Source organism: Gaeumannomyces tritici, assembly GCF_000145635.1.
Source record: "Gaeumannomyces tritici R3-111a-1 unplaced genomic scaffold supercont2.1, whole genome shotgun sequence".
Classification (NCBI taxonomy): domain Eukaryota; kingdom Fungi; phylum Ascomycota; class Sordariomycetes; order Magnaporthales; family Magnaporthaceae; genus Gaeumannomyces; species Gaeumannomyces tritici.
The window spans coordinates 7,827,966-7,844,345 of NW_008804545.1; the positions used below are offsets into that span (position 1 = coordinate 7,827,966).

Below are 16,380 nucleotides of genomic sequence, written 5' to 3' on the forward strand. Positions count from 1 at the left end.
TGGCCCTCACCCGTGGAAGACGGTTGTGACTTTGCGCCACGGTTTTCACCCGCTCGACCACCCGGTTTGCTGCTGTGAGCTGTTGGAAACCAGATAGCCAGCCGTGCATATAAGACGCAATGGGCAGCAGAGGATCGTTCAGGTTTGATACCAGCAATGTTGCGGATAGGTGGGTATCGCTTGGTAAAAAAAAGGAAAAAAACAATCTATAAACTTTTCATTTCGCCAATCCTTTGAGAGAGCCCTTCCCCAAACTCATGAGCGCTCGTTAATGCTGCCAACGGTGTATCTCCTTGCAACACCGCTGCCGCCACACTGGCCAAGATGTGCCCTGTTTTGGCAACTCGGCGGCAGCAATAATGTCATGCAGGACTCGCATTTTACTTCCGTCCCGCCCTTTCGTCATACCATTCCTGTTGATCTTAGTGGTCCAAGGCCCGAGAGATCGATCGATCACTGCCAAGACTGACCGAGACATCACCGCCTTGTCCTCCGCTGTAGCTTGGGTCTCAGCCTCGGCCTCCTGAGGGCGCGAGCTAGGGAATGGTATTGCCGCAATTGTCAACTTGCCTCGTAATGATGTTATACATTGGCTTGAGGACGCGCTCGGCTCACCACACCGACTTTCGTATATGCAGCAGCCACTAGCAAATGTCTTGTCATCCTGTACGGCCTCACAAAGATGGCCGGGGCTCCAGGCTTCCGTATAGCCCGGGAGTTCAGGTACTCCCGCTCCTCTCTCAGCCCTTGTTCACTTATAAATAGCCCTTGCCCGCTGAGGTCGCTGTTGTTGTTCATCCCTTGTCCTCAGGCTCACCTCCAGCCTCCCCCACCACCAGATACCAGTTTCCCAAATAAACCCCTCGCTCAGTATGAAGTTCCAAGGCATCATCGCCTCCGCCCTGGCCCTTGCCGCCGCCGCTCCCGGGACGCTGGCCGCCTTCTCGTGCACCGTAGGCACCAAACCGCAGTGCTGCGACAGCATCTTGGAGCGCATGGGAGGGAGACTTGTGATTGCCAACGGCTGTGAGTGGTTCATCATTCGGAAGCCCTCTCGAATCGTTGTGAACTAAAAAAGTCTGCCTTGGGGCCTGCCCTTGAGATAGGTGTTGCGGCGACTGCTGATTCCTCGACCGGGGTGCCCGGAAACACCTGCGCGGAGACAAAGCTTGAGTTTTGCAACATCGTAAGCACTTCAATCCCTGGATGGAGGACGCAAACGCACGGCGTTGCTGACAGGAGGCAACACCCCTCGAGCACAGGCCCACCTTCCCACCGACACCCTGATCCCGCTGTTCCCTGTCAGCTCTTTCGGCTACGTCAGGTGCTCCCAAAACATCACCGTCGGCACCTTCACCACCTGCGCTCTTGGGCCCGTGAGCGTGGTGCGGTCGTAATGTCTCACAAGGCTGTTGGCTCTGCTTGGAGAGCGTGGGGGACCAGGTTTTGGGGGCAGGTTTCGCTTCTATCGCGGTGGCATTTGATCCAGTTGCTGGAGAGTAGCTAGCTATTTCTAGAGACTGCCTAGGTATCATCGAAGACGCCGACATAGCCCATCAAGGAGAAAATAGCAAGGCCAAAGATTCTCGATAGCTTCCATTGCCCAGCTGTTCCATGGCAAGCGTCGGGTAGTAAATAGAGTATGAGAAGAAATCATCGCAAAGATTTCCCGCCGTCCCTGCACCTGCACCATTCCCCTCTGGCTGGGGTGGCTCCGTCGGTCCTCGCAGACCATCGGCTCTGGTGCCTTGTGCGAGAATGGAGAAAGAGAAAGAATCATCTAAAATGCTGAAGTTTTGGTAGTAAAAATGACGGGGGTTAAAGGTATTGTGGAATGGGGAACTCGAGTATGGGAGCTGGTGTTAGTGTGCCGGCGTCCGTCGCCTGGTGGTGATGGTCTGAAGATTGGTGAAATGCATCGAGTGAGTCATGTGCGAAGTTGGCGCAAAGAATTCTTGGGGGATGGAACTTGAAGAAAAAAGCATCGTGAGAGAATGTCAACGTGAAAATGGGGTGGTTTGCGAGGGGGCGTATTGGAGCTCACCATGCTGGGCATGGGTTTGCTCTCAGAGAGCAACCTGAGACGATTGCGTGTGCTGCCCTTCAGCTGTTTGTTGTTTTGGATGCGAACTGTGTCGGATCCTTGCGTGGGATGCCCGGCTGGAGCGCTTCACCAGGCAGAAGGGTTGCCCCAACCGCCCCCCCAGCCGCTCCCCCAGCTGCTGTTCTCCTCGGATACTGGTCCGCCCCACGCCTCGCACGTCTGACCACGGTGATGCTGGTCGTCCTCGCGGCTCTTGGTCGGCGGCTGTGAGGAGAACTTCTCGTCCAGGTGGCGGCCCTTGTTGGCAACGGCCGCAGCAGCGGCAGCGCGAGCCTCGTGGGAACTGATGGTCCTCTCGCGGCACTGAAGCGCCAGGCGCTCGTAGTAGTCGGCCAGGTAGGTCAAGCTTAGATCGCTGTTCTGAGAGGCCGGGGTCGGGGGCACAGCCTCTGGGCGCTTCTCTTCTGCGGCTCTAAAAGCAGAGGGCGGCGGCGGCGTGTCCGACCGCTCAGGCCAGCCCCAGGCGCTGTCCATGTGGCCGAGAGGCAGGTCGTGGGACTTGCGGAGGAAGTCCGGCTTGACGCGGTGCACATGGGCGTCGTCGGGGGCTGAGATCTCGGTCGTCTCGGGCCAGAATCCGGAGGATCCGTGCTCCTGCTCGCCGCTGCTGCCTGAGACCTTCCTCGAGGGCGCAGTCGTGGCCGTGTGCGGCTGCTTGTCCGAGTCGTACGAGCCCGAGAGGTCGCGCGGGCGGGCGCTGCTGTCGTCTTCGTTTTGATACGACTGTTTCTGGTCCCACGACTGTTTCTTATCCCACGACAGCGGCTGATTATTCCGTGGCTGTAGTTGCTGGCCCCATTGCTGCGACTGTTGGGCGGCCTGCTGACGATAAGCTGGGGTGGGAGCGAGCTGGGGCGTCCAGTGCCAGTTGCTCCCTCGCTCGCTCGATCGCTGCCTGGTGCCATCCTTACCCCGGGCCGGGGGCTTCGCCTGCGAGTTCTTTGGGAGAGCATAGGACAGTCCGTCGTACCAGTCGTTGTCATGCGGGCCGGCCTGCTCGGTCGCGACCTTTTGGTCAGAGTTCTCGTGGGTGTTGTGATGAACGGTCCGATGGGTCTGGTCAGCGTAGCTGGTGGCTTTCCTCTCATCCTCGACTGCATTCTCAGTCCAATACTCGCGGGATCTATCAGGCTCGGCCCAGTCCGTCGGCTGCTTCACGCCCTCCCTGGACAAGGGCCTTCCACGGGTCTCGGGCATGTCAACGCCCGAGCGTGCCAGTGGAGGGCCCGGCGGGGGACAAGTGGGCACATTCGCGCGGCGATGTTCGCGCGGCGGGTGCGGTGGGCCGAAGATGGCACTGGCCTCGGCTGTCGAGGTGGGCTGGCCGCGTGTCACATCGTCGGCCGGGGTGGCGAGGCGACCGTCGGCAGAGACCAACTCGGGGGCGGCGTTGCGCAGCCAGCGGATGGAGGACGGGTGTCCCTCACCCGGCTGCCAGTCCGGGCTCTGGTGGTGGGCGACCACGAAGTAGCACGAGAGGTCCGGGACATACCGGTAGTAGCGAGGATCAGGTCGGGTGAGGCATGGCAGGTAGCGCGGGTCCCATTGCGGGTGCCACGGATTGTCGATGGGTGCCGGCTGGTACGCCATGCTGGCTGGCAGCTGCAGTTGCTGCTGTTTTGGGAGAACCAACAGGTGGTGGTGGTAGTCAGGGCCGAGTGAGGGTGATGTGACGAGGTGGGAGGTGGCGCCCTGAACTGGCGATACCGCGAGGAAAGGTCAAGCAGATACCTAGCTTACCGCGCCGAAATTCCCGGCTCTTCTGAATTGCTATCCTGGAAGAGAAGTGATGCGAACCGAAGCAAAAGTTCTTCAGTGCCTGCGTCAGAGGATTGCCAGGTGGTTGGTTGTAGGACTGGTGATCGGTCTCGCTCTAGACGAGTACTGACGACGAGGCAAGTTTGTGCGCGCGCGTTCAAAGAGCGATGTTGCGCGCTGCCAGTTGGATCAAGAGCAGGAAAAGCTCAAGTGCCGGCTGGGCCTTCTTCGGTAGGCGAGACCGTGGTGAAGGAAAAGGAAGAAGGAAACGGTCAAGGATGGGAGGAGGCTGGCTTTAAGAGATAGAAACGAAAGCCCAGCTCCCCAAGCAAGCACTGGCCAAAGTTGCGGTGACTCAGCCGAGCCACACAAAGTTGGGGCGAAAAGTTGGCGAAATGAGAGGAGGTCATGCAAAAGAAGAACGGCGTTGAGGAGGAGGAAGGTGTTACTAAAGTCAGAGGGGGGAGGGTGGAGCCGAGAACCCAGGAACCGCAATTATCAGCCCGCCCGTCAATACGCAGGTCAATAGAGACGACCCACGGGGGTTTTTGCCGAGGTCGTGGTGAGAACAATACGAAGGACAAACAACGCGAAACAGGACAGACTCGTGGTATGCCCACCAAGCGAGAAACCGATATCTATTGAGCATAGGCATCTACAATAAGACGACAGCCCCTGCACTTTGCGTTTGTCTAACTCACGACCAATACACTTGAGTGCTTGTACTGGAAGATGATGACAATGATAGTAATCATGCTATCCTTTGTTTGGTTCTAACACCGCTAGAATGCCCACCAGACTCGCCCGTGATCGACGCCTTGTGCCCCGATTATCTAACTCCAACACGGAGTTCCTTCCTCCCATGAAAAAAAGCAGAGGTGGCATGGGAGGGTGGCAAGAAGTGGGCTGGGAGAATATGTGCGAGGTTATGGGAAAGCAGATCGTGCATCATGAAACGCCGAACCAATGCATCCTCTGGGCCCTTCTGTGCCCAACTTCAAAGGTGGGGGCCTTGTATTCTGTGAGCACTAGAGTCAACCTTTCTCCAAGGCTGAGGAAACAACAAACAACATGTATATCACCGGGCTGTTGAGTACACGGCCATCATGCAGGGGATGGGGTTTGGGGTATCGAACTGGTGGGAGACGGCGCAAAACAGGAGGGAAAACGACGTGTGCGCGCATTGCCATGCGTCTTGCTCAGGGCGGCCGCAAGGGCTTGCCTCCTGGCCAGTATCCTGGCCCTGAATCCCAAGGATCCTGGTTGGGCAATCCGGCCAAGGTATCGCCTCTAACGTGGGCGCAAGTCCGTCACTTCGAACTCTATCTGGTCCGACAGATAGACGTGACTGGCCGGATGCATGGCGTCCTTATATATCTCTTGCTCCGGGAGAGAGTGCTGGTGGAACGTGTTGGTGTGTGGGCATCCGAGCACGTGCGGCAGGCCAGGGGGGTCCGTCAGACGAAAGACGCCAAACCTGCGAGGCAAGAATGTGGGCGCGCCGTTAGGCAAAGACGACATAATCACTGGAACAGAAGCGAGGCGAAGCATAATGAGAGAGGGGAGACTCACTGGCCAAACTTGGGGGCGCACACAATGGCGATGGACTCGGGCGAGATGGCCTGGTAGCTTGCGTGGGTGTGCAGATCACGGGAGCTCATAAAGCAAGTCTGGGTCGGGTGCGTGTGGATCCAGCCAATGATGATCATATTCTCACGCTCGCAGAACTCGTATATCTGGAACTCGTCCTCGGTCTCGCACGTGTCCGAGGTGCAGACCTGATTGGGAATCAGCAGGCCCGACGCGAAGAGCGCGTTGTTAATCGGCCGTCCGCAGATAATCCCGCAGAGCTCAAGCCCCTTGCGCGTGTTGGGGCCCGCGATCCGCAGGAACTCGTCCTCGAGTCGCTGCGGGATGAAGATGGGCCGCAGCGGCTTGCCGCCCTCGGTGTATCCCGCTGGCAGGAACGTCACGTTCTTTCGCTTGCTGAGCTCGTTGACGGCATGGCCTACCGTCGCCTCCTGCTGCTCCGGGAGTTTGGCAGGGACATTTGGCACTGCGGGAGGGATGGCGGGACAGATACCGTCCGATTCCGCAACCTTCTGAGGCCTAGGCGGGGGTGCGGGTTCTCGGAGGGGTGGTGCTGTGCTTGGGTACGGCTCCTTGGGCGGCCGGGACGGGTAGCTTCGGGGATCCATCAGCTCCATGTCTCGCCGGCCCGGCGACGGCTCATACTGAATCGAAGAGGATTTGTGGATCGAGGGGTAGCTATAGGACGGGGCCGACGGCTGAGCACGCGGCCCGGCCGGCCGCTGCGACACGCCGGGATATCTGTTGCGGCTCAAATCGTTGACGACGATGTCCGAGCGGTCATCAGACCTCTCCATTCTCCGCCTGGTCTCCTGGAGCTGTCTCTGCAGGTTGTCCGAGTCGTCCGTCGCGCCGACATGTGGGCGGGGGTTGTTCCAGTCATCCCAGTCCTCCCACACTCGTCCTCCGCGGCGTCTCTGCTCCTCGTGCTCCGTGATGCCGGCTTGACGCGTGGAGCGCCTTGCCGTGTTGCGGCGGTGGAAGTCATCTTGGGCCAGGCGGATGGCGAGCTCCTGATTTCGGCCGGCATCCAGCAGCTCGGCCGGAGCTTGGTTGTTCCACGACAGGGCTGGATCCTTGGCGGCAAGTTGATCGTACCTCGCATCTCCCGTGGAAGAGCGCTGCTCCGACACCTGGCCGGCCTTGGACAGACGCTCCCACTCGTTGTAGGCGGCTGTGATGTGGGGCTTCAGCTCCTCGAGCTGGCTGAGGATCCTGGGGATACGGTCGTTCAGTCTTTTGAGCTGGCGTTTGCCCTCGGCGGACTTGGCGGCCGGGTGCGTCGGGAACTTTCGAAGGACGAGCGAGCAGTGGCGGACGAGGAGGAGGTAGGCCTGGGCCGAGTTGCCCTCGCTCATGTATATCTGGCCCTGCACGAAGCTGTCAGGCTACGGGACGGACAAATGTGCTGGAGATTTCCCTGGAATTGCGTGAACGAACCTCTCGATATAGCCTCTCGGCAGCGCCTACCCAGTGTTTCAGGGAGACGTCAGGAGTGTAATCGATGCTATCTGCCTGCTCCACTATCTCGGGCACGCTCAGCGGCCTCCGCACAGGCACACTGCCGTACTGGTCTGACATGGTTGGATATTAGGTCGGCGGTCGGAGGTCGGAGGTCAGGGAGGTTGGTTGGAGTGATGGATCGAGGCGGCGCGAGGGCGGCTGTTGGGTGCTAGACTGGGCGGTGGTTCGGTGACAGATGGGCGACAAGCCTCGCGACGATTGCCCGACTTATGGAATGGCCATTGCTGCAGGCAGGGGAATCAAACGGGCGGGCCGTGATGGGAGGAGGCGCGTAGTAAATTCACGGCAAAGTATAATTGAGTCCACACGCGGCGGGTGATGCAAGCGTAGGCAGGCACCCTCTGCTGGGAACCTTGGGGGCTAGCTGTTGCTCAGCACAGCGGCTGGTGGCTATAGCAGACGCCGTCGATGAGAGCGCAAACTGCGAGGATAAGCAACAAATCAAAGGACAGGGGATCCAGTTCTCGACTGGGCTGGGGGACAGATGGGGAGCAGGAGGACGCAAGGCTGAGCGCGGTTGGGGGTTGACAGGTGATCAACAAGCGCCTCTAGCTGTTTGGGGCCAGCCTCAATGAGTCGCAGGACCCCCCGCGCCCGGGTTTAGCTTCCATGCCGCGTGCCAGCACCATGACGTGGGTGGGTTGGGCGTTCTCCACGTGATGGAGTGGTTTCAGGCTTTGTCATCAATGCTTTTAGCACCACGGTGGGTGTTGGGTGCCGGGGCTGCGCGATGGGAAGCCACAGGAAATCCACACCCAACCAAAACTTCAAGCAAGAACACTATGGAGAACAAGTGAGGACAAAGAGGGCGCCCACAGGCAGGGTGGAGACGAATCTATCAATATGTGATCCTGATGGGAGGTTCGCGAGTACCAGACACAATCAACAAACACAACTCGAGATGCAAGCGCAAAAACTGGCTCCAAACATCAGTCCTGCCACCCTCCTCCAAAGGACAATTTTCATTTAGCTGCATGCCCAAGCGCCTCAACGCGGTGGCACGGATAACAGAATGCACGATGCAGGATCCCGATTATGGAAGCCCTCGATGGTACCTCTTGACGCCCGAATAACACAGCTGGCCCCGCTTACCATTTAGCCCAGGCTGCCGTTGAGCCCCTGCCAGGGGCTTGGTGCATGCACCACCCAGGCATTACCAAACGATTGGCAGCCGTTCCCTGGACACAGAGGCGCAGTCCATCCACTCCCCGTGCGAAGCCCCACGTCCCGTTCGTGACGCCGATATAAATGATTCTATCTGTGCCGCTTCGCGCGAATCTTTTGGTTGGGAATCTGCACGTCCCCTGGCACCCAGATGCCTGGCCATGGAGTCCCCTACCCGCTCAAGGTCGTCCTTGACTTGGTCGTCCCGGAGGACCTTGATAGGGACCTGGAGCCTTCGGGGCACAAATCAGACAAGCCAGACTACCGCCACCAAGCCTGACGTCCCCAAAGGCTCTTTCAAGGGCCCCCTAGGCCTCACCACTCTTCATGAACCCCCGGGTGGGACAGCAATTGCCGACATTGTTTTTGTGCATGGTCTAAATGGCGGTTCGCAGAGCACGTGGAGCAAGGGTAACGTCTCTTCCCTGTACTGGCCACGCGAATGGCTCCCAAACGATCCAGCATTCGAGGATGTCAGGATTCATGCGTTCGGATACCCAGCCGGACTGGGCAAGGCCATCCTCGGCGTCGAAGACTTTGCTCGTACTTTGCTGGCCGAAGTTAAAGACTCTCCTTCCATAAACCAAAATGGTGGCAATGTGAGTTCAGCGGCTCGCTAACATGGACCGATGGCTGTATATCACGAGGGAACTTCTAATACCATGGTGACGTAGGCACATCTGATATTTGTTGCGCACAGCATGGGAGGCCTAGTTGTCAAGATGGCCTACATCCTGGGGCGTACGGAGCCGCAGTTCAGGGCGGTGGTAGACCGAATCAGCACCATTTTCTTCCTCGCGACACCACACCGGGGTTCAACTCTTGCCCAAACTCTGTCGCGCGTCGTCACCATGGTTATGGGCACGCGGCCACACGTCGATGACCTTATCCCCCAGTCCACAACGCTGCGCTCTATCGATGAGGATTTCCCGAGCCTCTGCGCAAGCATCGACATCCTGTCCTTCTACGAAACGAGACCGATGTCTGTTGGCTTCGTGAAGACCCTCATCGTGGACAAGTCCAGTGCAGTCATGAACCTGAGCAACGAGCGTAGGACGCCACTAGACGCCGACCACCGTAATGCTGCCATGTTCGCCTCTCAAAAGGACCCGTCGTACCTTTCCATCCGCAAAGCCCTCGCCGCCGTTGTCAGCTCCTTGCGAGAAACCAACCAAAAGCGCTCCAGGAGCGACAGCCATGAGGATCTAACATCCGTCAACCACTTCCTTGGCGTTTCTGCGGCGCCTGAGGACGACCTCATGACCATGGACTTCGCTAGACTGCCCGGCTCTTGTGAATGGCTAGCTCACAAGGACTACTACCGCTCCTGGAGATCCATCAGCACAAGATTCTTATGGCTTCAGGGCAGACCCGGCACTGGCAAGAGCTTCCTTGCGGCCCACACGATCTTGAGTCTCAGGGAAGCCGGCGTGGACTGCTGCTACTTCTTTTTCCGGCGAGGCGATGCCACCAAATCCACGATTGGCGCCTGTCTGAGGTCACTAGCGAGGCAGATGGCCACACTCCACGCCGACGTCTTTGCGGGCATAAAAAAGCTCGCGTCAGAGGCGAAAGATGGGCCCGTGGAACAAAACGATGACAATTCCGTGTTTCGGAAAATATTTCTTTCTGCCCTTCTCAAAATCAGGCCTAGTCGACACCAATTCTGGGTCATTGATGCCATTGATCAGTGCAATAGTGCCGAAGCCGTCAATTTCCTGGTTCGGATTCAAGAAGACTGGCCGGTGTCAATTCTGGTGACATCTAGGACTGGCACTGAGTCTCAACGAGGAGTGAACCGCTCCAAGGTTTATATACGGACAGAAACAATAAGCGAGGAAGATGTCCAAGGTGACATATCGCTTTTTCTCTCTTCTAGCATGGACCTGCTTCCTATCGCGGTCTCGCCCGAGCATTCGGATTCCGCGGACATGGTTGCTAAGATTACGAAGAAGGCAGGAGGGAGCTTTCTCTGGGCCTCAATCGTCTGCTCGGAGCTCCAAGAAGCCTGCACGGAAGGCGAGATCAGGCAGGTACTAGACGGCATGCCTCCGAACATGGACTCTCTCTATGCGCAGATTCTCTCCAACATGTCGAAGGCCCGGTTTGGCAAAGCTTTGGCGACATCCATCTTGACGTGGACAGCAAACTCCTTTCGTGCCCTCAGCACTGCCGAGATTAAGTGCCCCATCGAAATGGACATCAAAGACAAGGTCGACAACATTGAAAGAGCCATCACAAAATGCTGTGGGCAACTGGTCTACGTCGACACACATAGCCGAGTCAATCTCGTCCACTCCACCGCAAGGGAGTTTCTCGCCCAGAACAGCATCGAGTCTGAGTTCGTTGTCGCCAAGACCGAGGCTCATCGGCGACTTGGACTCATATGTCTCGAGTACATCCTACAGAGCCACGAGCAAAGCACCAGACAGCTGGCATTGGCCACAAATGCCGATTCCAGGAGTAGCCAACTCGAACATTTTCCATTCATGTCATATGCGTCAGCCTTTCTCTTCCATCATCTTGGCCTTGTCCCTCGTGTGGACGACAAGATGCACACTCTTTTAGGGCGCTTCTTTTCCAGCGATGCTATCTTGGGTTGGATCGAGATCATTGCTATGACTGGAGATTTACAGCCTGTCTACCATGCTGGACAAGTCCTTAACCTGCTGCTCAGCCGCGTATCTCGAGATCTAGGCGCACTCGATGATGGAGACCGAGCGCACAAAAAGCTTGCAATGCTGGACAACTGGGGAGATGATTTGATGCACATAGCGACCAAGTTCTCCAGCCACCTGAGGCAGTCGCCGCAGTCGATCCACCTTTTGATCCCGCCATTCTGCCCACCGGACTCCTCTATCCACAAGCAGTTCGCCAGCGGCTTTGCCAGCATCAAAGTCGATGGGATCCTAGCTCCTGCTTGGGACGACTGCCTCAGCACGGTGACTTATGCCAGTGGAAAGAAGGCCAACTTCGTGGCCGCGGGGCAGGGATTTTTCGCAGTCGGCATGATGAATGGCTCAGTCATTCTCTATGACGACTTGGTATTTCAGGAGGTACTCACCCTCAGTCACGGCGAACCGGTCTGGAAGATGGCTTTCGCCCAGGACGGCTCGCTGCTGGCGACTGCGGGGGCAAAACGCGTCCGGATCTGGGACACACGCGAGGGCAAGGAGGTTTCAGGATTTTCTATCCCCTCGGTCTGTCTCGCCTTGGAGTTTTGTGAAAACAACGCGGTGCTGCGGGCGGCATCCAAGAAGAACCAGCTATACGAGTGGGACGTCAAGGCTCGCCAGTTCTGCCGCGAGAGGCCAATCGACTGGACCGCGCACCTGGATGAAGCCTACCAGCTCCGGGAACCGATGCTGGCAGCCATATCGCCCGCCACCTCGCTCCTGGCAGTTGTGTACAGAGGGCAGGAGGTCGTTATTTGGGACCCGCGCAGGGGGCGCGTTCACGGCATCTACGACGAGGAGACGGGCTCCAAGAGATACGTGAGTGCCAAGGGGTTTTCCGGAGGCGTCCCCGAGCCTGTCCGGGCCATTGCGTTCGGCGACGCCATCGACACTACCCTCCTCGCTGCGACGTATTCCATCGGAGACGTCCATGTGTACGATACCGACAGCGGCGTGGCGACAGCAGCCTCGCAAGGCGTCAACTCCATGGTGCTGGCCGGGTCGCCCGATGGACGCACCCTCGCGGGTGCCGACTCAGATGGCAATCTGACACTTTTCGACTTCAAGACGCTGCAGCCACTGTATCGAATCCAGCTCGACACAAAGCTGAGCCCGAAGGGGCTCGTCTTCTCGGCCGACAGCCGCCGACTCCTCGAGCTCCGAGGCAACCAGTGCCGTCTGTGGGAGCCTACAGTTCTGATGCGTCAAGACGAGCCCGACGTGGAGCACAGCGACTCGGCGTCAGCCGTGTCGACAATCACTCCGGCAATATCATCGGCGAAACGGGACGAGTCGCGCATCATGGCCATTACCTGCAGCAGCGCCCTCCCGCTGGTGTTTTGTGGCAGGGACGACGGCTCCGTGTGGGCCTACGACATCTCGGGAGAGACCCGAATGCAGCGGCTGTTTGAGCAGACGGCGACCTGTGGGGTCAACCATCTTGCTCTCGACGATACGGACAGGCCGCTCGTTCTTGCTTGTGGCGACCTCGCTGGCCGGGTAACGGTGCGGAAGGTTGACAGGACCGGGGGCAAAGGCAATGCAAATGCGACCTGGGTCGTCGAGGATGGTCCTGTGTCTGAGGTCCGCTGTACTAGCACTGGGGTTCTGAGGCAGCTGCTTCTTTCAGCATCCCGTCAGCGGCTTTTGGTGGTTACTGCAGACGCGTGTATGCTCTGGTCCCTTCCCCCAACAACGGACGGTGTCCAATGCCTCGCCCACATCGACGAACCATCCGGGCCGGTGTGGGCCTCGGGCCCGACAAATAGTGGGATTTTATTACGGGCTGGCCCCGAGGGGTTTCGGGTCTACAAGTGGGAGTCGCTCGAGCTCATCCGCACCCTGCCATGCAGCTACACCGGGACAATAGACCGAGTGATCGCACTCTCGCATCCTCGCGTCCTTGTCTCCATCTCCAGAGACGCACCGGCCACAGTGCTCTCAAAGACAACTCTCGGCGATTGGATTCAGTCGTGGGACTTGAGGAAGTTACTGGAAGGAAACACGGAGTCGCCCGTGGAGCCAGCGATGGAAGTCAGCGCGCATTCGGCTGGGATAGATTCCATACTTGGTTCGTTCGGCACCAGGCTGGTCGTGTCCACCTCCGGCAACTGGGTCTCATCCCTGAATATCGAGAGCGCCCCTACTGTTAGTTCCGAGGGGCGTCCCGACATGGCGTCGCTCGTCCATCACTTCTTCATACCCAACGATTGGATCAGCACCCTCAACAAGGCTATGCTTGGCATCGGGTACGGCGGTGAGGTCTTGTTCGCGCGGCAGCCAGAGCTGGCCGTCATCAGGCGCGGCCTCGAGGTGGTCGGCGACACGGGCGCCAGCTTCAACCCGCGCCGCCCGAGCCTGCAGCAGGGCCAGGGCCGTGGCGGGAGGAGCCTGTTGGCGCGCTCGGGTGGCTCCAGGGGGACGTCTTTTCGGGGCCGGAGCGTTTCGCCCATGTCGTGACCTAACATGCGGGCGCGAGAGTGCGGAAGACTCCAGAGGCGCTGGTTGCAGTCGGAGGTGCGATTTGTTTGGCTATGAACCACCATACACCGGTGCAGATGGAGGTTTCGGGCATGTTCCACGCCCGCCACTTCAAAAAGGCACCGCCTGGGCTCGTGTGAAAGGTGCATGGCCAGGGTGTTTTTCCAGTGTCTGATATAGGCTTAAGCTCTGCACCCGCTGCGGCAAAGATTTGGACAACCCCCAGGCCTTTCGCAAAGTGATGTTTACCAGTTAATCTCGCGAGGTTCCAAGATGTTATATTGATGAGATGAGCAAGCGATGTGCCCTCAGCACCGCTACCGGTCGTCCATCCCTTCTCGGAAAAAGGAAGGGGAGAGAGGCTGTGCTATGAGCGCGCCGCCATGCAGCAGCACCAGCTAGTTGACTGCTCATGCTGTCATTGGTCGGCTGCGCTCGGGAGTGGAGCACCGTGCGCCTGGGGCACGTTGCCCGAACAAAAAGCGAGGCCGTGGATTCTATCAACTAGTGCCTATTCTAGAGGGGGCCCACAACGTACAACCCCCGAGGTTTTGGGGTGGAAAGCCAACCGCGGTCTAGTCTCATTTCTTTGGGCAACGTGCTCGGTTTTCTTTCCGTTCGCCGAACGAGCCGACATGCATAAACGACAGGACCAGGGATCATGAGTGGAACAGATTGGGGATCGGGGCAAGTCGATCGGAACATGGATCATGAATGGGACCAACTTTTACAAATTACGTCCTCACAGAAACTAAGTACCTTGAAGTGCAAACTTTCCATCGGGTTTTACTGTTCCCACATTCCGCACCAGCGAGGGCAACACCCACCAGTTACCGTCATCTACAAGGCAGGGCAAAACATATTCCCTTCCCACCATTTAATAACATAAACATTTATCCCGAAGCTATTATTGGCATCATAACACTTGTGGTGTCGCTTCCCCCAACAATCCTCGTCCTCGTTAGATTTTCCAACGCCTCCCGGAGACATCGGCGGCGTTCCTCCAGCACGGGAGAGATCGAGGCTAGCAATTTCGGTGGTACCCTAATGCCTCTAGGTCCCTACTGGAACAACATCACCCTGCGTGGGCGCAGCCCCACCACCTTTCGACTTTCGAGGCACCGACACACCACCCCCAGCCAGCGCCCGTACATTCCGTTCATGTACATTTCCAAAGATGCCTCCGTCAAGGCATTCCCAAAGGCTGGCGTCAACAATGGCTATGAACTTTAAATAGGAGCATGCACAAGGTTCCAGCCATGTTGATGGGCAAGCTTTACCCCTGGCACTCCCCGGATGCCAAACCCGGGATATCTAGCTCCAGCGGGACGGGGCGCCCATGTGGATCAATTCCATGAAACACTGGATAGGTTCCCAGCCCGGTCCTTGCGCAACCAAACAACCAAAAATCTCCCCCAAAGCGACCCCATGGATTGCTCAGACCACCACCCACTTGGCCAACCTGCCAGCGACACAGCCCAAATCGCAACGTTACCAGGATCGGTCAATTGGGTCGGTCAGGCAATTGGGTTTTCTGGGCACCAAACCAAGTCCAACACGCTTGCTGCACCGTGGTGGCCATAACTGGCATTAACTGCATCCCGTCCTCGACTTAATGCTTGGTGTTGTGGCTGCGGTTTTATACTAACTCTTTGGGGTATTCTGCAATAAGCGTGGGGGAAGGAAACGCTAGGTGAATATGTGTTTAAGCGACGGGTTCCTTTTCACCCAATCAAATGCATTTCGCCAGGATGATTGCTTGCTATCCCCCTTTTTTCTCGCGTGGATATTGGTTCGTGTTGACACCGACTCGCTCGATTGATGTTGAATCGGTCGACTCCTCAGCCATACGCTCGAGCTCAACGTCCGAGGTCGGAGAGATTCCCATCGATGGTTGTAATCAGGTTTTGAGAATAGCGTATGTCTATACGGATAAAGACGCGTGGTGGGGAATGGCGTTTTTAATGCGGTCGACAAGCTTCATGCGCGCGGCTGGTCTTTCGGGCAGGGAAATCTCAAGTTCAACCGGGAGATGTTCTATCCGGACAGTCGCGTCGTTTGGCCAACCATCACTAATAACTGGAAAGGACGCTGGGCACATTTTACGTTGCCCAGTTCGTGGCCGGGAGGCTCGACGAGAGGGCTGGACCGTGGATCCAACAGGCCTTGTTGGTTATGGAGCCGTACGCGAGGGAGGCGAGCGGCTGCCCTGCCGCAGAGGAGTGGAGGGTCGATAAATGCTCGTCGGCTGGGTGCCACAGAACTCCAAGGAGTTCGGCTTCAAATTGGAGCGGAAGCAAGCGAGGACTACCCGGACATCTAGCCTTGTTCTGTGGGCCGCCCCGGACGGCAGAACCAACCCAGCCGCGGCCCCTTGACAACCAATCAATGGCTGCCAATTTTCTCCCCCTAGACTGGTGCACCCGAAACGAAACGATGGCTACCAGCCTACCTACGCAACACCACGCATCATCAACTGCCAGAACCCATGCACGAGCTGCCCGTCGGCGACGAGTCGCTGAGCTGGTGCCGGGCTTGAACTGGGACAGCGAAGCGCCTGCACTCGCGAACACGATCCTGGTCGGCGGTGCAGCAAGGCGGACGCGCCGCCGTATAACGGTGGCTAACCGCCAGGCAGGCACTCATACTAGCGACAGAGACGGGGGAGCGGGTTCCCCGAGAAACCCGGCTCGGCCTTGGGCAAAGCGCCGCCCATCCGACTGGAGGGGGTCCACAACGTATAACCCCCAGCTGCTTCGACCTACTTAGTCACCGTGATTCGTTGCTATCACTGACGTCGTCCACCTCGTCTTCATCCCAGTCCTTTCTGTGGCCCCACGCCAAACTCCTTGGCGCGCGGGCAAACTGCGGGAGCGCGGGGTCGGCCCCAAAATGTTGTCCGGATCGACTCCGATGCGATGCCCAGATGCAGGGTGGAGATATGCGTTCCTACCGTTTTCTCGGCTCGGACTCACGCTCGCACCCGCGGCTACGAAGCAACAGTAGAGGCAGCCCAGTCGGCAAATCTCTAGTTGTTTTCCGACCACGGTCCCTATCAGTTTCCTAGTTGTGTGGGTCTAACGT

At 58.0% G+C, this 16,380-nt stretch overlaps 5 protein-coding genes across 5 annotated transcripts; 3 read left to right on the plus strand and 2 right to left on the minus strand.

Annotated features, from left to right (window-relative positions):
- Positions 1 to 872: 872 nt before the first annotated feature.
- GGTG_02498 (hypothetical protein) lies at positions 873 to 1,397 on the plus strand (the record flags this gene model as incomplete). The annotated part of the gene is made up of 3 exons (XM_009220270.1): positions 873 to 1,026; positions 1,107 to 1,186; positions 1,263 to 1,397. The coding sequence occupies 3 exons, from the start codon at positions 873 to 875 to the stop codon at positions 1,395 to 1,397; spliced, it is 369 nt and encodes a 122-aa protein (XP_009218534.1).
- A 180-nt stretch (positions 1,398 to 1,577) lies between these two features.
- On the minus strand, positions 1,578 to 3,747 carry GGTG_02499 (hypothetical protein). Its single transcript, XM_009220271.1, has 2 exons — positions 2,045 to 3,747; positions 1,578 to 1,968 (listed from the first exon to the last, which is right to left on the minus strand). Exon 1 carries the CDS (start codon positions 3,692 to 3,694, stop codon positions 2,171 to 2,173), a length of 1,524 nt encoding a protein of 507 aa, XP_009218535.1. The 5' UTR covers positions 3,695 to 3,747; the 3' UTR covers positions 1,578 to 1,968; positions 2,045 to 2,170.
- Positions 3,748 to 4,470: 723 nt separating this feature from the next.
- On the minus strand, positions 4,471 to 7,624 carry GGTG_02500 (STAM-binding protein). The gene is made up of 3 exons (XM_009220272.1): positions 6,893 to 7,624; positions 5,435 to 6,822; positions 4,471 to 5,339 (listed from the first exon to the last, which is right to left on the minus strand). The coding sequence occupies exons 1-3, from the start codon at positions 7,031 to 7,033 to the stop codon at positions 5,153 to 5,155; spliced, it is 1,716 nt and encodes a 571-aa protein (XP_009218536.1). The 5' UTR covers positions 7,034 to 7,624; the 3' UTR covers positions 4,471 to 5,152.
- Positions 7,625 to 8,225: 601 nt separating this feature from the next.
- GGTG_02501 (hypothetical protein) lies at positions 8,226 to 14,067 on the plus strand. The gene is made up of 2 exons (XM_009220273.1): positions 8,226 to 8,739; positions 8,815 to 14,067. Exons 1-2 carry the CDS (start codon positions 8,302 to 8,304, stop codon positions 13,273 to 13,275), a joined length of 4,899 nt encoding a protein of 1,632 aa, XP_009218537.1. The 5' UTR covers positions 8,226 to 8,301; the 3' UTR covers positions 13,276 to 14,067.
- A 38-nt stretch (positions 14,068 to 14,105) lies between these two features.
- GGTG_02502 (hypothetical protein) lies at positions 14,106 to 14,775 on the plus strand. The gene has a single exon (XM_009220274.1). The coding sequence runs from the start codon at positions 14,344 to 14,346 to the stop codon at positions 14,527 to 14,529; it is 186 nt and encodes a 61-aa protein (XP_009218538.1). The 5' UTR covers positions 14,106 to 14,343; the 3' UTR covers positions 14,530 to 14,775.
- Positions 14,776 to 16,380: the final 1,605 nt, after the last annotated feature.

Excerpts from the sequence above, each read along its gene's own strand:
- GGTG_02499 (XM_009220271.1), bottom strand. The coding sequence starts at position 3,694 with ATGGCGTACCAGCCGGCACCCATCGACAATCCGTGGCACCCGCAATGG.
- GGTG_02502 (XM_009220274.1), top strand. The coding sequence starts at position 14,344 with ATGCCTCTAGGTCCCTACTGGAACAACATCACCCTGCGTGGGCGCAGC.
- GGTG_02500 (XM_009220272.1), bottom strand. The coding sequence starts at position 7,033 with ATGTCAGACCAGTACGGCAGTGTGCCTGTGCGGAGGCCGCTGAGCGTG. Across the intron at positions 6,823-6,892 it reads CCGAGAGGCTATATCGAGAG|GGCCAGATATACATGAGCGA; the intron begins GTTCGTTCACGC and ends AGCTTCGTGCAG. Across the intron at positions 5,340-5,434 it reads TGCGCCCCCAAGTTTGGCCA|GTTTGGCGTCTTTCGTCTGA; the intron begins GTGAGTCTCCCC and ends CTTGCCTCGCAG.
- GGTG_02501 (XM_009220273.1), top strand. The coding sequence starts at position 8,302 with ATGGAGTCCCCTACCCGCTCAAGGTCGTCCTTGACTTGGTCGTCCCGG. Across the intron at positions 8,740-8,814 it reads TAAACCAAAATGGTGGCAAT|GCACATCTGATATTTGTTGC; the intron begins GTGAGTTCAGCG and ends ATGGTGACGTAG.